The 17,801-nt window shown below is 58.7% G+C and overlaps 3 protein-coding genes and 1 non-coding gene across 7 annotated transcripts; 1 reads left to right on the forward strand and 3 right to left on the reverse strand.

The window, feature by feature from the left end:
• The first annotated feature begins 1,380 nt into the window (after positions 1-1,380).
• On the forward strand, positions 1,381-1,577 carry LOC148757820 (U2 spliceosomal RNA). Its single transcript, XR_016021647.1, has one exon. It is a non-coding gene; the product is annotated as a U2 spliceosomal RNA (small nuclear RNA).
• A 3,960-nt stretch (positions 1,578-5,537) lies between these two features.
• Positions 5,538-12,884, reverse strand: LOC141566971 (WD repeat-containing protein 97-like). The gene is made up of 18 exons (XM_088799222.1): positions 12,719-12,884; positions 11,890-12,583; positions 11,358-11,818; positions 11,187-11,277; positions 10,876-11,008; positions 10,665-10,786; positions 10,348-10,408; positions 10,041-10,190; positions 9,689-9,946; positions 9,295-9,378; positions 7,951-8,499; positions 7,676-7,867; positions 7,383-7,580; positions 7,185-7,306; positions 6,951-7,113; positions 6,105-6,421; positions 5,948-6,006; positions 5,538-5,861 (listed from the first exon to the last, which is right to left on the reverse strand). Exons 1-18 carry the CDS (start codon positions 12,882-12,884, stop codon positions 5,659-5,661), a joined length of 4,023 nt encoding a protein of 1,340 aa, XP_088655348.1. The 3' UTR covers positions 5,538-5,658.
• An 88-nt stretch (positions 12,885-12,972) lies between these two features.
• On the reverse strand, positions 12,973-14,159 carry LOC109443940 (WD repeat-containing protein 97). Its single transcript, XM_074316634.2, has 2 exons — positions 13,774-14,159; positions 12,973-13,605 (listed from the first exon to the last, which is right to left on the reverse strand). The coding sequence occupies exons 1-2, from the start codon at positions 14,155-14,157 to the stop codon at positions 12,973-12,975; spliced, it is 1,017 nt and encodes a 338-aa protein (XP_074172735.1). The 5' UTR covers positions 14,158-14,159.
• Positions 14,160-14,354: 195 nt separating this feature from the next.
• On the reverse strand, positions 14,355-17,496 carry MAF1 (MAF1 negative regulator of RNA polymerase III). 4 transcript variants are annotated; one of them, XM_088799284.1, is made up of 8 exons: positions 17,136-17,496; positions 16,179-16,304; positions 15,951-16,079; positions 15,711-15,876; positions 15,453-15,574; positions 15,254-15,373; positions 14,983-15,159; positions 14,355-14,875 (listed from the first exon to the last, which is right to left on the reverse strand). In XM_088799284.1, the coding sequence occupies exons 2-8, from the start codon at positions 16,259-16,261 to the stop codon at positions 14,854-14,856; spliced, it is 819 nt and encodes a 272-aa protein (XP_088655410.1). In that variant the 5' UTR covers positions 16,262-16,304; positions 17,136-17,496; the 3' UTR covers positions 14,355-14,853. The 4 variants fall into 4 exon arrangements, with proteins under 4 accessions (XP_088655410.1, XP_019580436.1, XP_088655412.1 ...); XM_019724877.3 differs by having other exon boundaries at positions 14,983-15,111; positions 17,136-17,276; XM_088799286.1 differs by lacking the exon at positions 15,951-16,079 and having other exon boundaries at positions 14,983-15,111.
• Positions 17,497-17,801: the final 305 nt, after the last annotated feature.

A 17,801-nucleotide genomic window follows, 5' to 3' on the forward strand; every position in this document is an offset into this window, starting at 1 on the left:
AATCTTAGTTGTGGAGGGCACAGCTCAGCTCCAGGTCCAGTTGCCGTTGCTAGTTGCAGGGGGCGCAGCCCACCATCCCTTGTGGGAGTTGAGGAATTGAACTGAGAACCTTGTGGTTGAGAGCCAGTGCTCCAACCAACTGAGCCATCCGGGAGGCAGTTCTGCTCAAGGTGCCGTGTTCAATCTTAGTTGCAGGGGGCGGAGCCCACCATCCCTTGTGGGACTCGAGAAGTTGAACTGGCAACCTTGTGGTTGAGAGCCCACTGGCCCACGTGGGAATCGAACCGGCAGCCTTCGGAGTCAGGAGCATGGAGCTCTAACCACCTGAGCCACCGGGCCAGCCCTAAATTGATATTATTTTTATTTCACACTGAGGGCCAGCACGAAGCCTCTAGGGACAGTGATGCCCAGGAGAGCCACTCACAGGGAACAGGCATGCCCCTGCAGTCCGTAGGTGATAAGGTCCCAGGGCTGGGATTTGCCCCTGGCCAAGACCCACGGGAATGGCACTTCATAGCCTCAATCCCACCTAACCTCAATTGAAAGTCCCACAGAAACAGAAAAAGGGTGGACAAGTCCAAGGAAGTGCCACCTCTCCAAAAAAAACACGTGTTGGGGACACAGAGATCCTGCCCTTAAGAGTTGAATATTTCTCAAGAAATGGAATTGGGGGAAAAAATTAGAAAAAAAGAAATGGAATTGAAGTATTTTGGATAACCTAGGTAAATGATGCCCCCTGGTGGGTACTTTGGACTGAGACAAAAGTGTTCACTTTCAGAGCCCACAGGCTCCAGAAGCATTTACAGTATTCACCAGCTAAGGAGCCTTAAATGTTCCCACGATAAAAAGTTTGGGGGAGTAATTTCAAAGTTAAAGAAAAGTTACAGGAGCTGTGCAAAGAAGTCCCATATACCCTTAACCTAGCCACCTCAAATTCCCCACTTATACTGTGTAGTTATCCCAATAATGACCTTTAAACAACAGAAGGTCAGTCTCCTTCAGTCCGGAGCAGCTCTGGAGTTTTTCTTGGACTTTGTGCCCTTGACACAGAGCGTGTTCCTCCATTTGCATTTATCTGGTTGCCTCGTGATTAGATTCGGGTTATGCATTTGTGGCAGGGATTCCGTGGACGTGAAGTTGGGGTCTTGTCATCGTGTCCCATCAAGTGGCACAGTGTCAATGTGTCCCAGCACTGGAGATGTTTATTTTGATCACTTAATTATTAAGGTGGAGTTGCCCAGGTTTCTTCACTGTCAGGTTACTCTTTTTCTCTTTGTATTTAATAACGGGCTCCTGGGTGCTTTGGCTTCTGCTCTCGTCCGTAACCCCCTTAAACCTGGCAACCACTCACCCATTCTTCATCTTTGGAATTTTGGCACAATCGCTTCTCGGCCTTTTGGCTAAGATCAAGTGTAGAATTTTGGCACTTCGGGAATGGCATAAATGGGATCATACAGTATGTGATCTTTTTTTTTTTTTTTTTTTTTTTTTTAATTAAATTTATTGGGGTGACAATTGTTAGTAAAATTACATAGATTTCAGGTGTACAATTCTGTATTACATCATCTATAAATCCCATTGTGTGTTCACCACCCAGAGTCAGTTCTCTTTCCATCACCATATATTCGATCCCCCTTACCCTCATCTCCCACCCCCCACCCCCCGCCCCCGTTACCCTCTGGCAACCACTAAACTATTGTCTGTGTCTATGAGTTTCTGTTTCTCATTTGTTTGTCTTGTTCTTTTGTTGTTAGTATGTGATCTTTTGAGGTGGGCTTTTTATCACTCGCCCAGGTTGCTGCGTGTGTCACCAATGTACTCACCTTTATTGCTGAGGATACGCCGTGGTGTGGGTGTGCCAGTTTGGTTTAAGTCATCTGTGTGAGGACCTTTGTGTCATTTCCAGTTTCTGGCTATTACCAATGAAGCTGCTGTAAACATTAGTGTACAGATTTTTGTGTAGACACCAGTCTTTCTCCCTCTGGGGCAAATGTCCGGCAGTATGATGGCTGACTTGTAGGTAGTGGCATGCTAAGAAACTACCGAATTGTTTTCCAGGTTGTCTGGGCCGTTTTCACTCCCACCAGCAAGCAGTGCACTAATCCAGTCCCTTCACATCCTCTCCAGCATTTGGTGGTGTCTTCGTTTCTCATTGTAGCCACTCTTATTGGTGTTTCCCTGATGGCTGGTGATGTGGAGCAGCTCTGTGTGCTCATCTGCATCTCCTCTTTGGGGAAATGCCTCTTTCTGTCTTTTGCTCATTTTCCAGTGGGATTGTTGTTTTTTACAGTTCATTTTGAGAGGTATTTGGATAGTGTAGACGTGTCCTTTGTGTATGTGTCATCGCAGATATTCCTTCCCAGTCAGTAGCTTGTCTTTTCATCCTGTTAACAAGGCTTCCACAGAGCATAAGTTTTACAATTAATCATGTCCAATTTATCGAATTCTTCTCTTTTCTATACGGTGCCTTGAGAGTTAATGTCTAAGAACTCTTCATCAACTATTAGGTCCAGAGGTTTTCTATGTATGTTTTCTTCTAAAATTTCTATAGTTTTCCATTATATATGTGATCCACTTTGAGCTTTGATTTTGATTTTATGGTGTCTTTTGCCATATCTATTTTTTAATCAGCAAATATGTCTATCTTTTCCTTCTGAGTGTTCTGATTCATATTTTTTCTACATCACCTGATATAGGTTTATTTTCCGCATTCCAATCGTCAAATCATCTGAAAATTACTTCTGTAAATGATGTGAGGAAGGGGCCCAGTTTTGTTTTCTGCCTACGTGCTTTGTGTGAAGCACTGCTCCTGAGTGCTTGAGCTGTAATAAATCCTGACAGAAGCCCTGTGAGGTATCATAGCATTATGATCCTGCTTTCATAGATGGGGAAACTGAGGCTGAAAACTTAGGTAACTTGCTTAAGGTCACAGTTAAGAAGTGGAATAAATACAGAGGGGGCCCAAAAAATGTAAACACATTTTAAGAAAGAAAAACTATTAAAATTGTGATACTCAACATATACCGATAACAAAAGATGAGTACAAGTCACGTGTGACTTCTGCAATGACAAGAGATGCTCAGTGTGGTTGCCATCAGCGTCCAGACACTTCTGACTACGGTGCACGTTGTTTGGCAGACTTCTGTGGCGAGCGTGTAAACCGTTCCAACCCCACAGCAGAAGCAGCAGGACTTGTAGCTGCGCGAGACCTCCGGGACCTTCCCTTGTGCACGTCACACACAGCACCGTGCGTCTCAAACTTACCACGAATGCGTGCAGTTGTTGGGCATGTTGGAGGTTCTGTTGCAAACTCACACCTCCATGGTCGTTGTACTTCCACATCGTTCTCGAATTTCAAATGCCACTTCAAAATGATCTTGCGCTGCTTGAACAACAACGTGCTTCTGCCATTTTCTTTGACTGTCCTGCCTATCACATGGTGACGCTAGCATTCATTTGATTGATGCCATCTTTTGAGGGAATGTCATATGTACTTCACATTGCTACCGTAATTCAATTCAACTTTGAAAAGTAATACACAGATAACATCTCTTAAACTGTGCTTTTGGCACCCCCAGTATATGTGTATTTGCTATTTTGACTTCTTCCATAGTGAAGGTCCCATTCTAGCGTTTTGTACATTTTTTCTAATGGGTTATGTGATTTTTCTTATTGATTTGTAGAAGTTTTTTATATATTTTGGAGATGAGCCATTTTTAGTTACATGTATTACAGATAGGTCCTCCCACTCTGTGTGCTGCCTTTTTACTTGTTGTTTTTTTTTTGTAAGATTTTTCAATGGGGAAGAGGACTTTGTTGGGGAACAGTGTGTACTTCCAGGACTTTTTTCCAAGTCAAGTTGTTGTCCTTTCAGTCTTAGTTGTGGAGGGCGCAGCTCAGCTCCAGGTCCAGTTGCCGTTGCTAGTTGCAGGGGGCACAGCCCACCATCCCTTGAGCGCGTCGAACCCGGCAACGTTGTGGTTGAGAGGACGCGCTCCAACCAACTGAGCCATCCAGGAGCTCAGCGGCAGCTCAGCTCAAGGTGCCGTGTTCAATCTTAGTTGCAGGGGGCGCTGCCCACCATCCCTTGCGGGACTCTAGGAATTGAACTGGCAACCTTGTGGTTGAGAGCCCACTGGCCCATGTGGGAATCGAACCGGCAGCCTTCGGAGTTAGGAGCACGGAGCTCCAACCGCCTGAGCCACCGGGCCGGCCCTACTTTTTTTTTTAAACTGGTATTTATTTTAAGTATGTTTTTTTTTAAACTGGTATTTATTTTAAGTATGTATTTTAAGTATGTTTATTTAAGTGTGTTTTTCCAGGACCCATCAGCTCCAAGTCAAGTAGTTGTTTCAATCTAGTTGTGGAGGGTGCAGCTCACAGTGGCCCATGTGGGGATCGAACTGGCAACCTTGTTGTTAAGAGCACCACGCTCTAACCAACTGAGCTAACCGGCCATCCCCCTTTATACTCTCTTAATGGTATATTTAGGTTAACAGATTTCTTAATTTAAAAATAGTTATATATTAGTGTGGATTAAACATACATTAATATTTTCCTGTATGATTAGTGGGGTTCTTCTGACCTGTTTACACACTTGCCCTACATTCTCATGTTTGTATTTTTAAAAGCATGTATTTCTTTTATAATTTAAAACATGAAACGTAGTGGAGGAAGACTGCCATGAGCCACACAGTCCCTTTTATAAAACGTCAAGTCTTGCAGTTCTCCAGCGGGGCACTTCTGGTCCTGCGAGCAGAGCCACCCACTTGGCAGCCCCATAACCAGAACACAGCTAGGGGGTTGTGGGGAAGGAGTGGCAGACCAGCTGTTAACCATAAAGCCACTGAGAAGAAACTTCTGAAGTCATAGGCTTAAAACACATGAAAGAAATTGCTGCTCAGGAAACCCAATAGAAGGTATAAAGAGCTAGAATGCGTCCTTTCCCAGAGCAGTCCAAATGGCCCATGCACATGGGTCCCTGCGAGGTCATGGCTGTTCAGAGGGAGCCGAGGCTCTCTGAGAACCTACACTTCACACAAGGTCTGCGTCCTGGAGGCTTTTAGGTTGAAGGGTCCAGAAGACGTTGCCCTTTATTGCTTATTGGATAAAGCAGGTGGGGCCCCTTCATCGATTCTTCTGCCTTCCAGCCTAAAGGTAACAACGTGCTGACAGACTCCTGCTTTCATGGGCATCAAACAACTGCAGCCGCCCCCACATCTGTGGCCACCCAGATCCTCCCCTCTCCCCTGCACACCTGGCCACTCACTTGACCCCAGTAATTGACCGATGAAGGTTGGCTGAGTGCCTCATCAGGGACACACCCACATTATGGGTCCCTGCTCGGGGTAGATAGGCTCACCCCCAGCAGCATCGCTCCCACACTGTGTGCTGACCACACCCCAGATCCTGTCCCACCAACTCCACCGTGCCTGTCCAGGAGCCTTGCACACACGATTGGCCAACGGCAGGTCATAACACACCAGCCAGACCTCCCTGCCCATTCCAGTGGCCCCAGAGACAGAGGCGGCACCCAGTTTTCTGACCATAGCCTCTGGACTTTATTCCAGCTCCGGGCCTTGGCCAGGAGCAAACATCTGTGTAAGGCTGAAGGAAGGGGAGGCTGGGAATGGGGTGGGGCCACAGCTGCCAGCCAGGTCAGCTGTAGTTGTGTGGGTCCGCATGGTCGGGCAGAAAGTAGCGCTGCAGGGCGGGCTGTAGGAGCAGTGGGGGCAGCGGACGGGCAGGCCTGGGCCAGTCCGGAGGGAAAGGCTGCAGGTCCACTCGTGGCAGTGGCAGCTTCAGTGTCCGGATGGAGCCATTGAGAGTACGGCCCTCCCAGAACCGGGACACCATCTGCCCTGAGACCAGCAGGACAGCCCAGTGGGACTCAGACCAGGGTGGGGGTGGAGGTCAGGGTCCAGTCTCTACCCCCATCCCCACTCACCCCTCAGGCTCATTGGAGACCTCTGGATCTTGGTCTCCTGAAGCCGTAGGATGGGATGCCTGGCAGGGTAAGAGGGTGGGTTTGACTGAGCCAGGCCCTCAGCCACCCTGTGCAGGTCCTGCCCCCTGCCCGTGCTTGGAGTCCCTGGGCAGCTCACAGGCGATCCCAGGGCTGTGGCACCACCACGCTGGGTGCCGGCATGCGCAGGGAGCATGGGCTCAGGGGCGGGCTCTCAGGCTCCTGCAGGGTGCCCCGCTGCCGCAGCCGCCGCAGCTCACAGAAGAAGTTGAGCGCATCGATTGGGCCCAGGTCCAGCATCTTGGACTTTGACCAGTGCGTCTGCTCCAGTGGCAGTGTCTCGTCAGGCAGTGTGGCCGGCATGGAGGAGCGCAAGCGGGCCTCAGGCAAGCAGAAGGGCAGCAGTGTCTCCGAGAGTGGGCGTCTGGTCCGCTGGCGGCGCATCTCTGGCAGCATCTGCTGGGTTTGGGGCTCCAGTGTGGCCACGCCTGGCTCCCCAGGCAAGACCACCAGTGAGGGCGCCCAGGAGATGCTTGAGGGTGTCTTGGAGATGTGAGCAGGTGCCTCGGATACCATGGAAATCTGAGACAGCGCCTCCTTGGGAGGGGGCCTAAGTGCCGAGGTCTCGGAGACCTTGGGCAGTATGTCCAACAACTTGGCTACTGAAGGCTGCAAGGTTTCCATCTGTGGGGGACGCGGCCAGTGAGGACCCACCAGGGCCCAAGGTAGAGGCTGCCCTGGCCCCAATGGGAGGCCGGTTGTGCTGTTCCTGGCTCTCAGAACCACCCCTCTGCAGAGTCCCTCCCACAGAGCAGGAAGATGGGGAGAGGTGGGGTACCCCAGAAGGACGGGGAGGCACAGAGCTAGAGCGAGGCAAGGAGCCTACCAGCCTCACCCGGCTGTCCTCTCTGGACTTGGGGAAAGCCGCAGGAGAGGGCAAGAGGCTGCAGGGGCAGGTAGCCCGCCCCACTCTGCCCACCCAGACCTGCAGGGGCTGGAGCATTTCCTCCAGCTTCTGGCAACAGCAATTGCGCAGTGCGGACTTGGAGTCGAGGTCCAGGCTCCCGACCCAGGTCTTCATCTCCTCGAATAGGAAGCCTTCCGGGTCCTGAAGGCCTAGCCCGTCCAGCAGCTTCTTGAGCTCCGGCCTGCGACAGGTGAGGGCGGCTTATTCCGAGGCCCCGGGCTGGCGGGGAGGACGGGCAGAGAGGGGCCTCACCTGCAGGCAGCTGGTGAGTAGAGGAAGTAGGACATGAGCTCCAGCACCACCTCGCGGGAATCCAGGGAGCAGGCCAGGAGCAGCTGCAGCGCCAGCATCACGAAATGCTTCTGCGTCTCGTCCTGCGCACAGACGCGTAGAACGCGATTGGTGCCTGAGGCCCGGGGCGGAGCCAGCGGGGCGGGGCTAGCGGCGCACCTGGAGGCAGGGGGGCTGGTCCAGGTTGAGCAGGTGCAGGAGGATGCAGTGCAACTGGTCACAGAGGTGTCTGCTCACGTCGGGCAGCAGCCTCAGCAGTGCGTGCAAGATGTGCACGCGGTCCGCCCATGAGGCCTCCTCCAGCCTGTCCATGAGCATCGAGGCCAGGCCCTCCACCGTGCCCACCCCGGGGTACGCCTGCAGAGACCGTTGTGAGGCCCTGCCCCCGGGGCGCTCCAGCCTCCCCCCCCCACCCCAGCCTATGCTTCCCAGGCTTCTGAGACTCCCCAAACCTTCAGAGTGAAGTTGGGGAACAGCTTTTTGAACCAGTTCTGGACGTCGAAAAAACGTAGGAAACTGGGCGGATGTCCATAGCGCTCTTTCCAGAGTGAGCGCTTGTAGCGGTACCGGCGGCGGCGGCGGAAGTAGGTCTCAGTCCTGGTGTCATCGTTGCTGGAGCGCCTCCGCGTCCAGGACTGGAAGCTCTGGGAGGGGGCATTGGTGGCAGCTACAGGCCCCGCCTCTCCGGCCCGTCTCCTCCCAACGCAGCCCTGCCAGGGGCGCCCACCTGAGCTGCGGGCTCCTCGGACCCCAGTAGCTCATTGGAGAGCTGCGTCGGCAGGCTCAGGGCATCTGAGGCCCAGTCCAGATTCAGCTCCTGGTCCTCATCTTCGCCCTCGTCCTCGTCCTGGTCCTCGTCCTCGTCCTGGTCCTCGTCCTCGTCCTGGTCCTCGTCCTCATCCAGGCCCTCATCCTGGTCCTCGCCCTCCTCCTCGTCCTCCTCCTCACCCAACCACTGGATCAGCTCCTGGGACCACTTGGTGTGGCGCCGCTTGCCCCACCGTCGCTGCAGCCACAGGTCGTCCTGGCTCGTTCCAGGCTGTGGAGTGAAGAGCACAAGTGCCCGCTGGCCAGCTGCGAGGCCTTGGCCCCTGCTGCAGAGCCTCCCGAGCCCCACCTGGGGGAGCTTCCCAGTCCCACCGCTTGCCTTGAGTGTGCCGTTGCTAGTGAGCTGGCGGAGGGCTCCAGGTCCCCCGATCTCCCCAGGCAGCCACATTTGCTGCAGCACCACGGAGTTGGGGATCCAGCCCGGGAAGTGGATGGGCCGCGGTGAGTACTGGAGGTGGAGCACAACAGGGCAGGCGTAGAACCAGAACTCAGCGCCAGCCCAGAAGCCTCCCTGATACAGCATCCCAGTCTGCCGGCTCTCCCAAAGCTGAGCTGGGCTCCCACCCCGTGTCCACCACACAGGCAGATAGAGCCTTCAGCAGTCAGGGGAAGCGCAGTGAGCCCTCAACTGTGGTAACTGAGGAGGGAAATCTGGGCTGCCTGACACCCCCACAGGCTCCCCACAGGACTGGGCCCTCAGTCCTGGGCAGGGATGGCTATAAAAAAGGAAGGGACAGGAGCCTGGAGAGTGGCTGGTCAGGGCTTGGGTGCATGGTGCAGCACCTGGAAGGATCAGTGGCCAGCTGGGGAAGTGCCAGTGCCAGATTCATGCTAGGGGAGAGGCCGAGGCCGGCCTGGGCATCTCGACGGGAAGGCGGTGGACTGCACGATGCCGGCTCCCATTGACTGCTCCTCTGAAGGGAGGGACTATGGTCTCCAGGAAAAGTCCACAGGGGACCTGCTCACCCAGCACTTTCGCTGGGGAAGGTACACAGGGACCATCAGCTGACAGAGGGTCTCACTTTGCTCAGTGTCTGCTCCCAGAGTGCAAGCAGTCAGGGCCCTCAGAAAGCAGCAGCATCGAAACTGGGTGGGCAGGGGAGGGCGTGGGGGAAAGGGCTGCATGTGGGCATGGCCTTAGGGTCAGATCTGGACACAAAGCTTTGCAGGAAAGGGAAGATGGATGCACAAGGGTGACGCCTGGAGGGAGGTGCCTCTGGGGAGAGCATGAAGTGTGTCTCACCTTGTAGGGTTGAATGGTGGCAGGGAAGAAGCCCCCGAGGGTGGAGAGAAGGTCCTTGGGCCGCTGTTCCAGCAGCAGGGAGATCTGGGGCAGGACAGGGCCTCAGAGCTGAGCATGGAACCCAGCACTCTGGCAGGTCTGCCTTGGGTTGGCAGCACCCCGCATGTCTGGGCCCCTCACCCTGTGCTACAGGTGGGAGGATAGTGGGTCCAGGGCCATAGGCCTTCCCCCCACCCCCGCGGAGCTGCTCCAACTATAGCTGCAGGTCCACACTGAGCCCCAGGTCACAGCTCAGGGAGGACCCAGCCAGCAGTGAGGCATGGGAGTAAGTCCCGGGGGGGTGGAGGGGACAGGGTCACGTGCAGCCGTCAGGGCAGAGGGTAGGAGGCCTCACCTGGGATGTCCTGCTGTGCACTCCCAGGTGGGTGGGTGGGATGGGCAAGGTGACTCGGGGAGGGCGGGCAATGCGCTGACCCAGGGCCCCCCGTTGTTGTGTGGGCAGGGCTTTTGGCGCTGTGGGGGCTTCAGTGCAGACCCCAGCCTTCATGAGACTGGGGGCAGCTCCAGGCAGGGCACATACATTCCAGGTGTCTGTCTCCACTGTGAAGGTCACAGTGTTCCTCCGCTGGGGCTTTGTCCCAGAATGTACGTCCTGGGAGGGGTGGCAGGGCAGGGAGGTGGTGTCAGAGGCCCAGGCAACGGAGGGGCTGGGTCAGGGCTGGCACTGGGGGAGGCCCCACACCCACCAACAGGCCTGGGCCATAGATCAGACGCAGGTAGTTATCAAAGGCCTCCTGGCTCTGCTGCCAGGAGGGTGGGGGCTGGGCTGCTGGGACCACCAGCCCCAGGCTCAGCTGCTGAAGGTCTTGGTCCCGGGCAGCTAAGGCTTCCAAGTCCTGGGGTGGGGGTCAAGAGTCAGTCCATTCCTTCTTGAGCCTTGCCATGCGCTGCCCAGATAACCACGGTGAGCCCAGGCTGGCCCCAGACACCGAAGAGGAATGGCCATGTCAGGGCTGGGGCACTGGAGTAGGGAGGGGCCAGGAGCCACCCCACCTCCTCCAACAGCGGCTGCTGAGGTGCTGCCTTTTGGAGACGGATGAATGGCAAGGCTGCGCTGCAGACGAGGACGAGCACAGGTGGGAGACTGAGCGGCGTTCCCAGGGGGACTGGGCGGGGCCCGGACAAGGGCCCAGGAGGGTGGTCAGGCCCTGGTGGGGCCCAGGAGACAGCCAGGAGTGGAAATGTCAGGGCTGGGGCAGGCTTGAGGTGGCTGGAGGTGCCTGGGAGGCCTGGGACCTCATGCTGGGGGTCCTGACCCAGAGGAGCTGAGTGGGGGCCTCCAGGACAGTTCAGCAGGCCCGCTGGCAGACCTGAGGCTGGCCACCCCATGCAGGTTGGCGAGACTCTGCAGCTGGGCTGAGGTCAGCGACTCCTGGCTCGTCAGTGGCAACGGAGGGTCATCCATCCCCTCAGGGACTTTCCCACACAGCTTCTGAGCAGGGGAGAGGAGCCTGGATCCCAGCCTAGGAGGCTTGTCTGCCCGCAGCAGCCCTCCCCGCCCACCCTATGCTCACTGCACACCTTAACCAGGTAGGACGTGGGCAGGTAGAGCCTGTGCGATACCAGGCAGAGGCGAGAGCCCAACGCCAGCACCAGGTCCCCACTGTTGCTGCAGAAGGTCAGGGCCTGGGGGGCACCGTTCAGCTTCAGGAGCCTGCAGGGGTGTCCAGGGCGTGATCCAGCCCTGCTCCAAGGAGCAGGAGACGGGCGCAGCAAAGGCAGAGCCCTCTCTCCCCAGTTCAGCTACTGCTCTAGTGCCCCCACCCCTAGGTGGAGAGCCCTGCCCCCAGAAGCCCTGCTGGTGGCTCTCCCTCCCTCGGGGCCCAACCCACCGCAGCAGGCGGTTCTCCACTGTCCAGATGCGGATGGTGCAGTCCAGGCTGGAGCAGGCGTACAGCTTGAGTGTGGGACAGCAGCACAGGCCTGGGGGAGGGGCCAGGGCTCAGGGTCACGAACCAGAGCCACGCGGTGGCCTGGGCTTCACCTTTGCCCTGCCCCCGCACCGGTGATATGGTCCGTGGGGTCGTCCTGGGGCCCGTGATCGTAGCGCTGGCCGTTGTCAAGGCCAAACTGTACCAAACCGTAGGTGGCACTGTCCGGGTCCTCAAAGGCCACGGTCACACACTTCCCAAGCACACAGAGCATCACGGCGGGGTGGCAGCAGAAGAAGGTGCGCAGCAGGCTCAGGCTCTCCTCAGCATATGGGAAGACCCGCCACAGCTTCACGGTCAAATCTCCACCTAAGGGGGCGGCAGCCAGGGCTGGGCCTTTGGGGTGGAGAGGGATTCCCAGGCAGGACCTGCGGGGTGGGAGGTACTGACCTGAGGACACGATGGTGTTCCAGGCAGATGCAATGGCAGTGACGGGGCCCCGGTTGTGCCCATCTGTGTGGAAGACACTCTTTGACGCGCACCACTCGAGCACTGACAGTGTGCCATCCGTGTACCCCACCACAGGCAGGTACCTACGGGTGACAGCAGCCGGTTGGCACTGGCCCTGTAGGCCCGCCCCACCCTCACTGCCTCCGGCACCCACCGGTTCTTGTCTTTCCAGGCCCTGATGCTGCGGCACAGCTCGCCCCCGTGCTGGCGCACGGTCTCCCAGCTGGAAAATGCACTGCGGGGGTCTATGAGATGGCTGTAGAGGTGCAAGCAGGAGGGCCTGGGTGCCGGTGCCGGCGCCGGGCACACGCGGTGCAGCACGCTCATGGGGCAGCGCGCCGCGTTGGCACACACTAGGTGTCCAGTACGTGTCAGCAGCCACAGTTGTTCGCGCAACAGGCAGTAGGCCACAGCAACTGCGCAGTCGTCGCGCTGGAGCCACAGCGCGCTCACCGTACGCCCAGTTGCAACTGACACGAGGTAAACTGAGCCGTCGGCGCATGCGCACACGAGGCGCGCGGGCAGCGGCGGGTACAGGGGTAAGGGCAGCCCCGGCGCCACCTGCAGATGGAGCACCGGCGCAGACAGCTGCGCCAATTCCGAATAGAGCTCGCGCAGCCACCACAGCTCCACGCTGCTTGCGCGCAAGGAGAGCACCGGCCAGCCTGGGCTGGCGGGCGCCAGCAGGCGGTTCACGTGCCCAGACCGCACGTCCTGGCCCCAGCAGTTCAGCGCCACTTGGCCCACCTGTGCCGCCGCCTGCAGATCCCATGTGCGCAGCGTCCCGTCCTGCGAGGCCGACAGCACCAGGGACGTGTTCGGGAGCACGGCCATAGCTGTCACTGGACCTGCGGGAGGGGCGCAGGTAACTCGGGTGCACCAGGGACTACAGGAAAGGAAGCCTACAGCTCAGGTTACGGCCAGCGCAGAGAAGCGTGGCCAGAGCGGGTGGAGATTCTGGACAGCCCTGTGGAGTGGCGCACCTGTGTGGCCCACGAACACCATCCGGATCTGCCAATCAGCATCCCACACCTTCACCGTGCTGTCTCGGGAAGCTGTCACCATGGCCTCTACCTCTCTGAAGTATGCCAGGTCAGAGATGGTGCTGGAGGTGGGGTGGGATGGGGAGAGGCCCAGCCGACTCAGCATCGCCTCCTGTGATCAGTCCTGCATCCCTGCCATAACCGGCTTTCCCTCATGAAATGGCCTCAGGCCCCACCCCGTCCCGGGGCCCCCCTCACGTTTTGTGCAGATCCCTGCGCATATCTGTGACAGACCAGGTGTGCAGATCAAAGGTGAGCACCGCTGAGCCATAGGCTGCAAAGCAGCACGGGTTGTGGTGGGGAGCCAGGGGCCCCAGAGCCAGGCGCACAAGCACACCCGTGGAGCTTGGCGGAGGCTGCAGAGGTGACCCTCGTGGCACCAGACTGCGACCCCCTGAACGGAACTTCCAGAGTGCTAGGCTGCCGTCTGCCTCTGCCACTAGCAGCAGCCCCAAGTCAGGCACAGGTAGGCAGCAGATGGGCTCGCAGCCTGGTGCCCTGCCCACCCCTGGCTCGCTCAGCCACAGCAGGCTGAGGTCAGGCCTTAGTATGGCCAGCCCTGTAGGGCCCCAGCCCACAAATCGGCCTACGGAGCCCAGCGGTCCCAGCACTGACACCAGCCCTGTGAGTGCAATGGGGGCCAGCAGCTTCTCATGGGCCCAGCCGTCCTCTCTGTGGAGGTGCAGGCAGCCCGCGCCGTCCAGCACCACGAAGCGTCTACCCACTGGGTCCTGCGCCACCGAGTAGAGCCCGGCTGCCACCTCCAGGCGACGCAGCGGTTCCAGTCCGTGCGTCAAGCATGCCATGCGCAGCTCCGCTCTCTTTTCCTGCATGCCAGGATGGGCAGGTCTGAGGCCAACTTGGGGGGACTAGGGAGAGGTGGTGAGCCCACCCAGGGGAGCCAAGAGGATCTGCTGGGATCACGCCAGGGACCTCTAGGGGAAGAGCCAGACCAGGGAAGAGTCCTCCAGGAAGAAGCCACAGGACAGCCGCACCTTTTCCACGAAGTCATGGAGGCCTGTTCGTAGGAGCAACCACAGCTGGCGGGCACGGGCGCGCGGGGTCATGTTTTGCCACAGTGAGCTCCTCGTAAAAAGCTGTGGGACCAGCTCCGAGAATGATGGCTCTGCGGGGCCAGCGGTGGAAGCACTGTCACTGAGTGGCTGTGGGCCCCCAACCCTGGAGGTCGTGGGCAGCTGGCGGCCCTCTGGAGGGCCCTGGTTAGGGGACTTCCCGGGGAGCGTTGTGTTCCTGGCGGACACAACCCGTGCCTGAGTGAGGCCTGCTTTTAGGTGGGCCATCTTGAGGGCGAGGCCAGGCCACCTCACCATTCTTTTCTTTGAGCAGCCCGGGGTCTGGGATGTCATAAACGTCAGCATCACATGGGTCTGGGTCCAGGTTGTTGCCTTCTACTGAGAAGGGGTTGCTTGCGTCCAGTACACCGGTCTCCATTTTGGTGGCTGCACATCCAGGCGGCTCAACAGCCTTCTACCCGCTGTTGCTAGGATACCAGGCAACGACGGCCCTGCCCTTGACACAGGCCCCGCCCCCAAGCCGCACAGAGGCCAGGTCCACGGTAAGTCACAGAAACTTTTATTGGAAACAAACGAGCTGCAGCAAAGTGACACTCAGTGCACGCTGCCCAATGGGCGAGGTGGGAGGGGTACAGGTGGGCACCAGGAGCCGGCCCAAGCCCAGGGTGGATGACCACTGGGGCCTGCTTGCCGAGTCTCTGGCCCTTTGGGCCGGAGTGCACAGGCCTAGGCCTGACCCGGTACAAAATACAAAAATAAACTCTGGGGTCCAGCTGTCACTGCCTGTGTCAGCTTCTTTGGGCAGGACAGTGGCTCTCCCCACCAGGCCCTGTGCTGTCGGTCCAGTCCAGCCCATGTGGGCAGCAGAGCCTGTGGGAGTGAGTGGCTATCCAGGGGCTGGGACCAAAGGGTTAGGTGGGCAGCGCTGGAGCTGTGGCAGCACCAGGGTCTGGCCAGCAGCTGGGAAGGCCCTGGGGCCCCCCAAGAAGGCAGGTCCAGGCACTGGTTGAAGCTGGATGAAGCTGGGGTCTCTGCTCCTCCTCACATACAAATCACCGGAACCCTGGCAGAGGACGGCACACGGCCAGCCTTGAGACCTGGCAGAGGAGCCCCACCCTGCCCTGCTCACCCCAGGCTCCAGGGAGCCAGGCCACCCCACCCATCACACACCTGTCCTCCATGGCGCTGGGCTCCTCTGGGCTGCCCTTACTGCCTCCACCTCCTCGCTCTTCTTCCTCCTCCTCCCCCAGCTCCATGTCCAACTCGTTGCCCGCCTCTGAGGGTGTGTATGTGGATCCACTGGGGGAGGTGGTGGGATCGGTCTTAGGACCACCTACCCTTGGCCTGCTGCTGACCCCAGGGAGGATGTCCAGGGAGGAGAGTCAGGAGTGAGGTGGGCCAAACAGGGAGCTGGGGGAAGGGACGTGGACAGAGCGCCAACCTGATGGAGCGGCAGCTGAAGAAGACAACGCGCTTCAGCCGCTTGTTGTAGAAGAAGTAGTTAAAGGACCAGAGGCTGCCGTCCTCCCCGAAGGGGTCCGAGTCCAAGTCCGGGTTGTAGCTAGGGAGTGTCGGGGAGGCAGTGTGAGGGCCCAAGGGCCACACACACCCAGGACCCACCTGCAGGGAAGCCAGCCCACCTGTAGATGTCACATTCGGCCAGGCAGATCTCCTCGTCCACCGCGTTCCACAGCTGTGGCTTCAGGGCCTTGAAGTCCTCCCGCACGGCCGAGAACAGACTGCAGTTGACTGCATTCACCACCTAGAATGGTCACAGCTGGGCTGACTAGGGGCCAGGACAGCAGGCATGGACTGGGTGGAGCCCAGGGGCCACTAAAAGTGGGGGAGGACAGTGGGGACAGTAGGGCTGCAGGTCCCTTGCCCCACCCGACCCTCACCCAGCTGAGGCTGGGCTCCCGGCTGAACTCGTGGCTGCGGGCAGTGCTGAAGTCATAGTCGGGGCGAAAGGACTCGTTGAGTGTGGCGATCAGGTAGAAGAGGGTCTTCCGGCTGCACTTGTCGCTGAGGGGGCCGTCATCCTCACCACCTTGGCTCTTGCTCAGTCTGCACAGAGAAGCATCAGCTCAGTGCTGCCCTGCAGCCCACAGCCCCAGGGGACAGGCCCTGCCTCGGCTCACCTGCTGGGGCTGAGGCCTGAGGTCTGGGGTGGGGACAGTGCCTCCAGCACGTGTGGTTGGCCCTCCTGACAGAACTGCTTGAACATGTGCTTGTCGTCTCCTGCCATCTTACATGAGTAGCTTTCAATCCTACAGGATGCAAGCGGGACCTTGGAGCATGCCCTCCCAGGCTCGACTCAGGGCCAGGGCTGTGACCTGAGGCATCAATCCCTGGAGCCCCAGCCTCACCTGCCGATGATGTGGGCATCTCCGGTCTCCACGGTCAGCTGTGAATTGATGGCCTCAAAGCTCGAGTTCTCCAACAGCTTCATGTCCTTGGGAAGGGGGTCCTGTGTTCTGAGGAGCTAGTGCTGCCTGCGGACAGAAGGCCAGACAAAAGACCAGTCAGTGTGTATCGGGCCCCTGGGGCTCCACCTGCACACCTCCTCTGGGTAAGTGGAGCCGCAGTAAACAAGCTGGGTCCCTCCCACGCCTGTTCCCAAGCCCTGAGCACTGGCTGGGGAGGTGATGAGATCCTGTTACCCGGGTGGCAAGTCCAGGCCCCAGCTCAGCCACACCCTCTGCACCTCGTGCGAGTTGTGGGGCCAGGCTGGGGAACCCACCGGGGATCCTGCTCACCGCGGGGCTGCTGGTTTAGTGCCTCCCTCAACGCTCCCCATCCCGACAGAAGAGCCCCACCCACCAAAGGGGTCACTGTGAGCTTGCGAAGGGACATGACTCCGGCACTCCAACTCCACCAGGATAAGAACGCTACTCAGCCAGGGTAAGAACCTGCACCCAATTAGGAACCAGGACACCTGGGGCTCTGGCCCTGCGGTCACCTGGACGCAGCGTTCTTCCCTGCTCTACGGGCGGCTTTCTAGCGAGGAGAGGAAACCTACAGGCTCCGACGTTCTTCTTTAAAAGTGGGCTTAGTTTCTTCCGGAGCAGAGGGAGGCCCCACGGCCCTGAACGGCCTGTCCGCGGGCCGCTAGGGCGCTCCAGCGTCGGCCCCGCAGCGTCCGCCTCCCGGCCACGGCCTAGCGGAACCCTAGCCTAGCTGCGGAGAACTACAAATCCCAGGAATCACTGAGCCACACACCCCCCCCCGCCCCAGGCTCGCATATACGCGCCAGCGTGATGCCTGCTGGGGGCTGTAGTTCTGGAGGCCCCGAGACAGCGCCGGGTACGGGGGGGACAACCTACCTGCTTGCGCTACGCTCTATCTGGCCTGGCAGGGCCAGGCCGAGTCAAGTCGGTTGGTGTAGATGCGGGTGAGGAAGCGGTGCGGGCTCCGGGCAGCGCGGGATCCTCAGGACCGGAGGGCGGCGCCGCGGCCTCCGCTCGGGCCGCACTGTATCCGGGGGAAGAAGCTCCGCGGCGACATCCCGTTACTCCTGGCCCTGCCGGCCCATCCGGGCTGCGACCGCGACATAGCCTCGCCCTTGCACGGCGCCCGACTATCGCGACCGACTTGCCCGCCGACCGCCGCAGATCGCCCCAGCGAGCGACCGACCGACCTCTACCTCCTCCGGCCGGACAACAACAAGCTCCCTCAAGGCCCGGCCCTACGCCTCTGAATGGCCGGCTCCAGCCTCCGGGATCGAGAGCTTGGAGAGAGATTGGGGACGCTGCCCGCCGCTCAGTACTGTCTTCCACTCCTACTGGCAGCAATGCCTGTCCGTCACTCTTCTCGCCGTCTGAACCCGCCTTCTTCCTTGGCCCTCACTGGTTACGGCCGCTCGCCTGCCCCGCCCCCGGGGGCCTCCGGGTTCCCAGGAAGGGATGTGCTAACTGCACGGAGCCCGCGGGAGGGAGAAGGCTAGAAGGCGCCTGGGAACGGCGTCCACCTCCCGCCAAGCTTGGATTTAG

Source organism: Rhinolophus sinicus, chromosome 6, assembly GCF_057876585.1.
Source record: "Rhinolophus sinicus isolate RSI-liver-muscle chromosome 6, RSI-T2T, whole genome shotgun sequence".
Lineage (NCBI taxonomy): Eukaryota > Metazoa > Chordata > Mammalia > Chiroptera > Rhinolophidae > Rhinolophus > Rhinolophus sinicus.